Source organism: Oryctolagus cuniculus, chromosome 4 (genome assembly GCF_051225735.1).
Source record: "Oryctolagus cuniculus isolate XC-2025 breed Fujian yellow rabbit chromosome 4, ASM5122573v1, whole genome shotgun sequence".
In the NCBI taxonomy this organism is placed as follows: Eukaryota; Metazoa; Chordata; class Mammalia; order Lagomorpha; family Leporidae; genus Oryctolagus; species Oryctolagus cuniculus.
Window position 1 is genome coordinate 130469251 of NC_142870.1, and position 12488 is coordinate 130481738.

General features: G+C 50.6%; 1 protein-coding gene across 1 annotated transcript in view; it reads left to right on the top strand.

The window, feature by feature from the left end:
* The window catches only part of CLRN1 (clarin 1), a 43457-nt gene extending 31507 nt beyond the window's left edge, over positions 1–11950 (top strand). Inside the window, exon 3 of the mRNA XM_002716269.6 lies at positions 9352–11950. Within this exon, the coding sequence (XP_002716315.1) occupies positions 9352–9617 (266 nt within the window). The 3' untranslated portion in view covers positions 9618–11950. The remainder of the gene's footprint in view (positions 1–9351) is intronic.
* Positions 11951–12488: the final 538 nt, after the last annotated feature.

Sequence of the window (12488 nt, forward strand, 5' to 3'; positions counted from 1 at the left end):
GTGAGGGTGGGTGTTCGGGAAAGGTTTGTGAATCAGGGAAGGCAGGGAGAGACAGGGAGAAGGTAAGCAAGCAGCCGGCTGGAGAGCTGTCTTGCAGAGAATGAAGGTCTAGTGCTTGCAGATCCCAGGGCTGTTTTTTTTTTCCAAGTCTCCAATCCTAATTTTTAAATTACAAAATTTTCAATAATTTTTAAACACTGTGTCTAACAATCAAAACATGTTTGAGAGTCAGAGCTACTCACAGTCTGTGACCGAGGGTTAACAGGTGTCTCTTGACTAACAGACTAACTTGGCCCTCCTAAGTCCATATATGGCACCTGGAAGTCCCCTTGAGCTCCAGGCCTGTTTCTCTAAAGTTGTGATAATTGTGCAGACCCCAGCTCTACACCCTGATTGGGTCAGGGAAGGGTTCTTAACCATGCACATGTTAAATGCCAGCCAATGCATGGCACACTCAAAGGCCAGAGACTGCACTGGTGGGGGGGGGGGTCACAACAAGAGACCCCAGGAGGTAGCTCTCTGCCATGGGTGCCTCTCACAGGCGTGCACGCCCAGGTGATGTCAATCACTGTTAGCAGGTAAAACTCCTCCTCCTCTTCCCCTCCCCCTCGTGCTGCCTCCTCCTTTGCTCCCTCCCGCTCACCTCTGGGTCCTGAGCGTTCCCCTTCCCTGGGCTAAAATCATCCCAGGACCACTTAGTTAGCCATGTCATTCCCTGCTGGATGGGGACCCACACCCTGGCACCCGGAGGCTTGCAGAAGGGGGAAGGGAAGGGAACACAGGTCTCCCACATCATCTGTCTGGAATCTGCCGCCCAGAGCAGCCCACGGAGGGAGGAACAGAAAGGATAACCCATTGGATCAGGCAAGCAAGGGCTTCAGCCACCACAGCTTGCCTCACCCTTACATCCTAATGAGCTGCTGCCTCCTGGGCCAGGCGCCCCTCCCCCTGCTCACAACCTCCAGTTTGGCTCCTGTACCCCAGCCTCGGCCATGCGACATTTCTGATCCTCGCTGCAAGGAACCATGCAAGTCCAGTCATTTGCCCTTCTCATCTTGTCATGTATAAGCCCAGCTCTGTGAAATCTTTTCCCTAAGGTTGCACTTAAATACCTCCACGGTTCCCTATAATTCATTTTGGGCAGGGATTCTCTCCCAGGACTATACATTCAAACCACTTGAAGAACTTCCTGAAATCCCGATTCGAGTCCCACGCCACACTGATTCAGCTGCAGTCGGCTCTGATCTTTTGTTTAGCTCTCGTGGGTGATGCTACCTTGTAGACAGTGATGAGGACCACTGACACAGGTAATACATTTCATCTCTTTGCAAACACAGTGCCTACTGTGTGCTGGCCATTATAATAGGCACTGGTGATACCACAGTGATCACACACAGTCTTACCTTCCTGGTGCTTGAAACCAGTGTGAGAGTTGGACAAAAGTGTACACCGATGAGTGAATGATCACAGATGACAATCATTCCAAGACTGACAGGCAGGTGGCCACGACAGAGGACAATAGCAGATTCCAGGCTCTGATGCAGTGGTTAGGGAAGGCTGCTTCAATTAGCCGAGTTTGCTGGTTGTTTTTTATTTGAGAGGCCAAGAGGCAGAGAGAAATCTTACATCTGCTGGTTTACTCCCCCAAAATGCCCCGAGCAGCTAGGACTGGGCCAGGCCGAAGTCAAGAGCCTGCAATCAACTCAGTCCAAGTCTTCCATGTGGGTGGCAGGGATTCAACCATTTAAGCCATCATCTGCTGTCTCCCAGGATGTGCATTAGCAAGAAGCTGGATCAGAAGCAGAGCCAGAACTTGAACTCAGATGTGGTTTGGGATGTGGGTGTCCAAAGGGGTAAATTAACTTCTACACCAAGAGCCCACTTGAGTAGTTGAGTTTTGAAGGTGAAAAGGATCTGGGGTCCCTCAGAGAAATCACCGAGTGGAGGAGAATCCACCTGAGGATTCTAGGGAAAGGGGTCAGCTTGCTCTAGGAACCAAAGGAAACCTTGGGGTAGGCAGTGCGGGGCAAATGCCACAGCAACGGCAAATACCTAAATCATAAAGAGGTTAGAAATCTTCTGATACCAGGTCACGTCAGACCTCAAAAGCCATGGTGAAGCTTTGAGCATTGATTCTGTCTTGAGAAACTTTTGGAAGATTTTTCAGATGACTCATAGCTGCATTGCCCTGGAGATAGAGATAGATTCTAAAACATGGTGAAATTAGATTCACGGGTCTTTTTTTTTTTTTTCAGGTAGTTTGCACAATTACTAGATACTGGTGGCATTCATCAAGATGGACGAGACAAGCAGACAAACAGGCTGGCAGTTTAGGGAGAGAGCAGGATGGGGGAAGAAGCTGGGCGCTAGAGATCCAGTGTTCTGTTTAGGGCAGGTGGAGTCTGGATGCTTCAAGATGGAGCCATCCAAGGGGAGAAGGCAGGCAGAGGGTTGGATGTATGAGTCTGGCGCTCAGGGAAGAGGTCTAGACGAAAAGCATAATTTTAGGCATTGCCAGGATATGGATGTTATGTAGAGCAATGAAAATGGATGAGATCATCCAGGGAGAGAATGCGCATAGTGAAAACTTGGCCCAGCACCCATGCCTGCAGAACACCGTCGGTCAGGCTGTGGGAGGCGGGGGCGATGGTACCTGCAGAGGACACTGGGCAGGGGTGTCCAGGGAGGAAGGAGCAAAGCAGGCTATGCCTAGGGAATGGTTCGAGAGCATCCGGCCGCAGGGAGCTTTGTATAGGTAGTCACCTGTGAGAGTGGGTGAGGGGTGGGGCTGGGGGAGGGCAGAAAACTTCCCTCGGATTTAAAACAAGGTGGGAGGGAGAGAGAGGAGGAGAGAGGGAACCACTGAGCATAGACATAACTAGACCATAGTTTCAACCTGGAACATGGCTATTTGAACGTATGCCTTTCACAGGGGCCATTCTAGATGTTTCCCAGCTGGTGGCACAGGGCCTGACCCAGATCCACGCGTGCAAGAGAGCACAGCAGCTGGACCAGGGTAGAACACCCTAGGGTTCAACGACTACTCTCGGAGGATGACTGAAATGTGTGGGCTCAGGCCGTTAGAGGTGATAAAACCCAGCAAACCATGGACTTGTTGAAAATTGCATTTCCCTGTCTTCTCTCATCTATGGCATCTTGCTGTGAGTGGTCCCAAGCAAGGAAAACAAAGACAATTGCTATCTTTCTTTAAAAGGGGGCTGCTCCTGGGATGGGCCCAATCAATTATGATAATTACCAGGATGCCATGGAACATAAATAAGCACAGTCATGGATGAAACATGAAGGCAAGAAAATAAAGAACAGCACAAAAATAGAAGAACGCTTACCGTATATATCACTTTCAATATTAATAAGACTCCGGCTTCTGTAATATGTCTAAGGCATGTGATTCTGCACTGAGTGGCGGGGGAGGGACTCTGTGTCTTGTTTCCTCTTTGGTCCTCATGGGGGAGCTACTGTTCGGGAGTCTGAGAGACTGAGGGATATGCAGCCATTGAAGCTACAGAGCCTGGGGAAGCATAGAGGACCGGTGGGAGGGGAAGGCAATGATGAAACTAGGAATATTCCGGCTGGCACCGCGGCTCAATAGGCTAATCCTCCACCTAGCGGCACCGGCACACAGGGTTCTAGTCCCGGTCGGGGCACCAGATTCTTTCCCGGTTGCCCCTCTTCCAGGCCAGCTCTCTGCTGTGGCCCAGGAAGGCAGTAGAGGATGGCCCAAGTGCTTGGGCCCTGCACCCCATGGGAGACCAGGAGAAGCACCTGGCTCCTGGCTTCGGATTAGCGCAGCGCGCCAGCAGTGGCAGCCATTGGAGGGTGAACCAACAGCAAAAGGAAGACCTTTCTCTCTGTCTCTCTCTCTCACTGTCCACTCTGCCTGTCAAAAAAAAAAAAAAAAAAACACACTAGGAATATTCCATATCCAGGCTTTCTACCAGTCTCTCCACGTAGCCACTGAGGGAAAGAAAGTAACACGAGACAGCCCGTGACATCATGGGGCAAGCACTTCACTTTCATAGGCAGGGCCAGAGTGCTGGGTGAGGGTTGAGCTCAGGATGTTGTAAGAGGACCCTGCCTAACTCACTCTGCGTGCAGACACTTCTCGAGGACGTGCTCGGGATTTGTCTATCACAATTGCGAAGAGATTCTTAACCTGTTCAGAGCCACTATCTTCCCTTCTGTTTCATTTGCAGTTGAAGCGTCCGTCTTTGCTCTCACCTCCAAAGCACCCTGATGTGTCCACTGCAGACGCTCATAGGCGGCTCACCTCTTACTGTACTTTCCCTTCCTTGCGTCCTCCCCCTGTTCAAACCACTTGGTTCCTTTGCACTTGGCCTTCAGCCTGAACTACTCTCTGCCCAGATGCCTGCCTTCTCCTTGCCTCCCTCCCTCCAGGGCACACTGAGATGCTATCACGTCTAGGACGCCTTTCCTGGCCATGCTCCCCTAACCTTCCCAGCCCCTTCCCTGCCTCATGACCGTCCTTCCTTTCTGAAAATCAATTCTAATTAAGTCAGCGTTGTGGTTTTGGACCTTTTCTGTTTTACACTAATTACCCTTCCCAATAACATGACATTTGTGACACTTAGGTTCGATGCGGGCTCTTCAGCTCCCCATTCCAGGAGACGGAGGGAAAGAGTTCCATCTAACTGGAGTCACTCATCTACCTCTGTTCTGCTGGAAATCCCAGAACCAGTTGCTTGCCATAGTGATTGCAAGGCCAATCCTTAGATACTAACTGGCTTTCCTTGTCCCTCTGCCCCCTTTCTAGATGATAGCTATAGGTCTCTGAGGCACGGGGGAGTCAGAACCCCTTGTCATGAAGGAAGGAGTCACTGCTGGTGACCTTGCTTTCAATGACCGACCTGCTAGCAAGACTGCCTAATTTCACAGAAAATTAGCACCTACACCTGCAAAGTTATGGCTCTCCCACCCCCATTTATCATCTCTCAAGACTACTTACAGAAGGAAATGATCCATTTCTCACTCTGTATTCAAAATGGAAGACCTCTAATATTTGCCACCCATATGAGAATTGAAAGATGATGTGTTAGCTTTCTGGAAATGCTGGTCATTACTTTAAATGGAACTAAAATTCTAATTACTTCCAAAAATTTGAACTTAGTGACAGTAGGAAAACATTTCCAAGATTTTTTTTTTCCCCTTTGCGGACCTCAACCCTCCACAGATCTCCTTCGAGGATCCTGGCAGGGTCACACAGGGATGAAGAAGCAACTCGCCCGCCCACCGGCTGTGACCTCGGCTGCCCCGTGGTGAGCACCGGAGGAGGAGACAGACGCCCCGCTCTGCAGCCCAGACAGCTGCCAGAGGAGAGTCATGGGTGCCGGTGCCTAGCATATTACAAACCTGGTTAATTGACTGATCATTCATGGTGTGACAGCTCTATAACTCAGCTATCCTATTCACTCAGAAATTAACTCAGTAATCAAAGTCATTAGGAGGAAAAAAAAATAAAAACCATGACAGCATCAGCCAGATGGTGGGGAAATCAGATGAAAGGGGAATGCCTGCAGGTCACAGAGCCCAACACTGGACAGCAAAACCTGGGCTTTGGATTCCAAAGTCTGGCTTCAGCAGGGCTTGCCACGCTCTCCAGAGTCCTAGCTTATTCCAGCCTTTCTGGAGACCAGGAGCAGCGTTGTTCGGATACACAGGTGTGTGGGGGATGGGTTCCAGCGGCTCCAGCCATGTGGCTCTTGGAGTACTTGGATAACTGGAGGAAAGAGGAAAGAGGCGTGCAGATCTGATCCTACTATTTAAAGTTTTATGCCAACAAAACTGTCAAATAAAGACCAACTATCCCAACATAAGGTCCTGAAAGGCTACATTCAAATTGACAGTGCTTGCCCTTGGGGACTGTGCTCTGCAATAGGGCGACGGGAGTGGAGCTGGCCTGGCTCTGCCTACTTCCTGTGCCCTGCCTGGCTCCACTGCACACAGTAAGGGCCTCAAGCGCACGTGTATGGATTTTCTGCTGCACATCCAAACGGCAGCTCCTCAGCCACCCTCAGTTCTCAAGGACATGCAACACCAGCCACAGAGCCTGCCCTGGGAGGGCTCACCCAGGGAAGGTGCTCACCACCGCCCTGGAAATGGCCCCTGGGCCAGCTGGGGAGGGAATTTCAGGGTCCCCGGAGTTGATCTTGGCTGCAGGGCAGAAGCTCCGGATGGGCACATTCAACTGACTGCAAGGATTCCTCACTCTGCGGCAAGTACCTCTCCAGAGAGGGACAGGGCAGGAGCCTCTGTTTTACTTTTTAAAAAAGATTTATTTACCGGAAATGTCCAGTGATTGGGGTAGGGTCTGGGGAGAGGGAGAGAGAGAGAACTTTCATCCATCCACTGGTTCACTCCCCAAATACCTGCAATGGCCAGGGCTGAAGCCAGGAGCTCCATCCAGGTCTCCCACTTGGGTAGCAGGGGTCCAGGCACTTGTACCATCACCTGCTGCTTTCTCAGACTCCTTTGCAGGGAGCAAAATTGGAAACAAAGTAACTGGGAATCAAACAGGTGCTTTGACATGGGATGTCCACATGGTAAGTGGTGGCGGATTCTGTTGCGGCACAATGCCAGCCCCCAGAGAAGGGCCCTCTGTCTGTGGGACCCACAGCACGAGCCCCCACTGCTGGCATCTGCGGCTCACGCTGGAAATATACCACGTGCTATTCTCACCATCACTCGCAACCCCAGGGGCCGGGACGGCATCTCAGCACTGCCTCTCTACTCCTCGGCCCCCAGCTCTGTGCTGGGAGCCCATGCACTTGAGATACTCAAGACAGCAAAATGCCGTGAGCCCTAGGACACCCAAGTCTCCTGCTCCGGGAGCTGGAAGCGCAGGCTCCCTGCACAGCGCTCTCCTTAACAAAGTAGCACCTGTAAAATATTTAACAACTTGAAAAGGAAACCGAGCTAGAATTTTCCTTTCAGGCACTAAGGAAAGGGTGTTTCACTTCTGTCTGAAATCCACCGTCTGCTCAGACAAAGACAGCTCTTACGGTAAAAGCAATGGCATTCTCGCCGCAATTTTCAAATAAAAGAAAAAGAGCAAACAGCGCTGCCACTTTTTTGTGTGGTTAGGATCTAACAATAAAGGAATAATGTGGGTTTGCCAGGGGAGAGCTCTGGATTTAACCGCAGAATTACAAAAATAGTTAGGCTGGCAAATTCTATAAAGGAATATTCTCAGCTCCTTCTCTGAGGCTGGTGGGAAGTGAAGTTTCGGGAAAATTATATCACTTGATGGGCTATTTGAGGGTGTTTTATGATAATAGCCAAACTGATAGGGCCAGTCCTATGTGGGACTCTCAGGTGGAAGAAACGCAATGTCACCTTTTCTGTTCAACCCCATCCCTCGTGATCCTGTCCCTGTCTCCACCCTAAACATAAAGCAGATATTTGTAAATGGGATAGGGGCCATCCTTTGGGTTTTTCCCAAAGATTTATTTATTTATTTGAAAGGCAGAGTTAGAGTGAGAGTGAGAGTGAGAGTGAGAGTGAGAGTGAGAGTGAGAGCGAGAGAGAGGAGACATCTCAAATGGCCACAATAGCCAGGGCTGGACCAGGCTGAAGCCAGGAGCCTAGAACTCCATCTGGGTCTCCCACATAGGTGGCAGGTGTCCAAGCACTTGAGCCATCCTCCACTGCCTTCCCAGGCACACCAGCAGGGAGCTGGGTGGGAAGCGGAGCAGCTGCGACCCAAACTGGTGCCCATATGGGATGCAGAGTCACATGCTGTGGCTTAACCCCCTGCACCACAGTGCCAGGCCCCAGGCCATCATTTGCACAAAAGGCCCCATGCCTGGAATGCTTTCGCCCCATATCCTATTCCCTTTGCTGACTTAAGGTTTCCTGCAACTCCTTCCAGCTGCGCTCCTGATGGAGTCCCTCTTGCCACCTGCTCTGCCCCCTCTGCCATCTACTCATCAAAGATGACACATCAGTTTCCAGGTCCCACCTAGTATGGAGCGCCCTTGTCCTGCAAAGCTCTCACCTGGACCACAGCTGCATCTATTAAGATTAGATGAAGCTACAAGCAAGTCATAAGCGAGGGAGGAAATAATAACAAGAGATTAAACAAAATAAATGTTTCTTTGTCTGACATACACAAAGATCTAGAGGTTAAGTCTGGGGTTGTTGTGGTGGTTCCAAGTGTGTGGGATCCAAAGCCCCTCTTTCTTGTTTTTCCATAATACATGGCTTCTACCGATGAGGCCACCAGGCCCTAAATGTTTGTAGAGGCTCCAGCCATTGCATCCACATTTCAGTTGCAGGATGAAAGAGTAGGGTCCTAATACCTGTACACTTCCAGGAACCTTTCCTGCCCTTACAAACCAATCACCCTCAGCCAAACAACATTTTTATTCAAAGCAGCCACATATCCAATTAAAAATCTGAATTCTGTTGTAAATAGGATAGGGACTGGTGTTGAGGTGCATGGGTTAAGCTATCGCCTGCAACACCAGCATTCCATATGAGCACTGGTGAGTCCTGGTCCACTTTGGCTCCAGCTCCATGCTAATGAGCTCAGAAAGCAGTGCAGGATGGCCCGAGTACTTGGGCCCCAGCCACCCAAATGGGAGACCAGGATGAATCAATTTCCAGGCCTCTGTCTGTGGCCCGGCCCAGCCCTAGGCCATTGCAGCCATTTGGGGAATGAACCAGCAAATGGAAGACCTTTCTTTCTTTCTTTCTCTCTCTCTCTGGAACTCTGTCTTTCAAATAAATAAAATAAAACTTTTTTTGTAAAAGAGAGGAAACAGTTCTGCTGTGCCTCGGCACCTTGTCCACGGCTGCTGCTGCTCATGTGGGAAGCCTTGTGAGCAGAGGCCCGGGGCCTTTCTCAAGGGCCAGCATTTATCCTGCACAGCCTGTAGCAGGGAGTGTGTACTCCTGAAGCCACTCCGAGCAGGGGCTGCTCTGTAGCCGACCCTGCCTGCCATTCAGGCTCAGGCCAAGCAAAAAGGACGCTCTCTTTCTGTAAGATCAGCTCCATTCTAACCACTCACATCCTTATTACAGCTCCCTGCCCCCAGCTCGAATCTAACCACGCCCCCATCCTCCTCCCTATAGCCTCCCCCCCCAACACACGCTCACACACACATACATACACAAATCGTCCTCACTCAGGCACCCCCCACCCATAGACTCGGGAGTCCGCTCATGATTGCAGATTTGCAACAATAGACTGAGCTATGTAACAAAGCTGATGGTGAAAGGCCTTCTTTGGTTTGCACATTGGCCCTCTGCCCTGTCCCCTGCGACCCCGGGGAAGTATTTGTCCTAACATGTTGTCTGTTCCTCTGCTGGCAGGCTCCTGTGGCTGTCTCGTCATGATATTATTTGCCTCTGAAGTGAAAATCCACCACCTCTCAGAAAAAATCGCAAATTACAAAGAAGGGACTTACGCCTACAAAACGCAAAGTGAAAAATATACCACCTCATTCTGGGTCGTCTTCATTTGCTTTTTTGTTCATTTTCTGAATGGGCTCCTGATACGACTCGCTGGGTTTCAGTTCCCTTTTGCAAAATCCAAAGATACAGAGACTGCAAACGTAGCTGCTGATATCATGTACTGAAAGACAAACATTTCTGCCGAGTCCCGAGTCCCGGAATAAACTCAGCTGGGGTCGCTTCTACACGGGGTTACTTTTGCCCATGCATTTCATCTTTATAAATATAAGCAGCAACCCCCTAGGGGACAATATGGACAAGGTACCGAGGATGCAGGCTGGAAAGTTGAGGAAGCAGGAGGAAAGTTCTGGAAGACCGCTTCACCTGGGGTGGGGCGTGGGGGGAGTCGCTTGACCTGGGCTGTCAAGAGCAGTTGACAAGAATGGTGAAATTTGTCACCCATGTGCATGTGAAAGTGCACGACGCCTGTTCCACCAGGGAAGGCTCCAAAGGCACGTGGAATATGTCTTCACAAAAGCAAGCACTATGTCAGGGAAGCCACGTGTTTGTTGCTACAGATGCCAGAAATTCAGGCTGCATTTGCTTCCCTTAAATGATGCTGCCACTCAGGGCCAGTGCCGTGGCATAGCGGGTAAAGCTACTGCCTGCAGTGCCAGCATCCCATATGGGTACTGGTTCAAGACCCGGCTGCTCCACTTCTGATCCAGCTCTCTGCCATGGCCTGGGAAAGCAGTAGAACATGGCCCAAGTGCTTGGATCCCTGCACCTGCACGGGAGACCCAGAGGAAGCTCCTGGCTCCTGGCTTTGGATTGGTGCAGCTCCAACTGTTGCAGCCAACTGGGGAGTGAACCAGCAGATGGAAGACCTCTCTCTCTCTCTGCCTCTCTTTCTCTGTGTAACTCTGACTTTCAAATAAATAAATTTTAAAAATACTGCTGCATTAAATGAGCAACTACAAAACAGACCAAGGCACCTTTTAAAAACATTTGTTGAAAGCACAGTTTTCTTCACCACGCCTGTTGGTAAAAATTTGCAAACCTCAAGGGAACAAAATTAAAGGGACCTGCTCTCCTGTGCCTACACCTCAGCTACCTTAGCAATCACGCTTTCAACAGACATAATTGCTAGGACCCTCGAGGAACGGTGGAACTGATTCTCACTCATAAACCTGATGCAGAATGGCTCCTTGGAGACGGTCATGTCCCATGCCGATGTCTGATGCCCTGGTCCCAGTGGTGGAAATTATATTAATTCTGAATTTCCAAGTCATCTTGGTCTTTGGTCTAGCTCTCACAAAATGTGATCTAAGTCAATTCATTTTTTCCTGAATTACCCAGGAAATTGATCTGGTGCCCACCAAAGGCCACAGATGTCATGGAACTGCCCCCTTCCGCTCTCCTCAATCAGCTGCCTGCAAGCGAGTACTTGGGACAAAGCAGAGGACAGAAAGCATGCCACCAGCCCCCTGGGGCTGGCTGCCGGGTGCCTACCAGCCCAGCACTTCCTCAAAGGGGACGAAAGTGCTCCTTCAAGCCGAGTCTCTTCCCTTTTGCAGCAAGTTACAAGGAAGAGACCGCTGTGTGTATACCTGAGAAACAGCTTGCTCCACTGGTCCTGGTGCACTCCCAGGCAGCTGTCAGAATGCACCCTGAGCTTCCTTCGCCTCAATTCAGAAAATACTCCTGGAGAATTTCTGTAAGACCGCGAGTCGGTGTAGCCCTGAAGAGGGTGTTTATCTAGATGAGAGGCTACCTCTCAGTTCTGTGTGAGGAAGCATCTGGAAGTAAAAGTGGGCAGGATGGGGCTGGCACTGTGGTGCAGCGGGTTACAGCCCTGGCCTGAAACGCCGGCATCCCATATGGTCGCCGGTTCTAGTCCCGGCTGCTCCTCTTCCAATCCAGCTCTCTGCTATGGCCTGGAATAGCAGTAGAAGATGGCCCAAGTCCTTGGGCCCCTGCATCCATGTGGGAGACCTGGAAGAAGCTCCTGGCTCCTGGCTTCAGACTGGTGCAGCTCCGGCCGTTGTGGCCATCTGGGGAGTGAACCAGCGGATGGAAGACCTCTATCTCTGTCTCTACCTTTCACTGTAACTCTGTCTTTCAAATAAATAAAATAAATCTTAAAAAAAAAAGTGGGCAGGGAACCTCAAGGGTCCGGGTCCTCTGTCCCCAAGGCCAGGTCTGCCCTTTCCCCCACGGCAGTCTCACTTGGCCTCTTTCTCTCCTTCTAACACCAGACTTTCTTCCTGGGAAAACACATCTCTGGTTATGCTCTGTTCAGTTAAGATGGAAAACTCAGAGCAGCCACTGGGAACCTGAGGACCCAGGAGGCAGAACAACAATATTGCCCGGGTGGGAGATGGCAGCATGGCTGGTGCAGACACCCAGAGGGTCCCTCCACGCGGCTTGTCCCATGGAAGGGAGAAAGACCCTGGGGGTACTCCTGACAGTGCCCCACGCTCGGCTCCCTCCCTGTCCTCCCAGGTCCAGTCACTTGGACCTGCAGGGGGCAACCTGACGTCCCTCCAGGGGTGGCAGCCGGCACTAGGGGCCTCCTCCTGGCTCTGGGTCGACAGACACTGTGCCTCAATTGCACACTCTGCCTTTCAAATATATAAATCTTTAAAAACAAACAAACAACAACAACAACAACAAAACAGAAACAAGAAACCCATTGCTCTAACAGGCCGCCATAGACAGGCTGCTTCAAGACCAGTCCCAAGCTACCTGCTCTGTTTTTCCAACTTTCTGGCCACCTCTGGTCACTTTTATTTAGATATCCTGGGGCCTGTGCTATTTCAGTGCTCAGTGTTTGATCCACTGATGCCCCCAACCTCAACCCCCTTCTGCGTTGCACTGGCTCACAGCTCAGGGCTGGTGCTGGATGAGCCATCTCTGCCAAACGACAAGGGACAAAGGGACAGATCAAAGACTGCATAGACCTGGAGCTAGTTCCTGGCTCAAAGACCCCTTGAAGAAGCCCTCTTGCTTACAAAACACAGATGTAAACTGGACAGAATCATGATGTAAGTTAC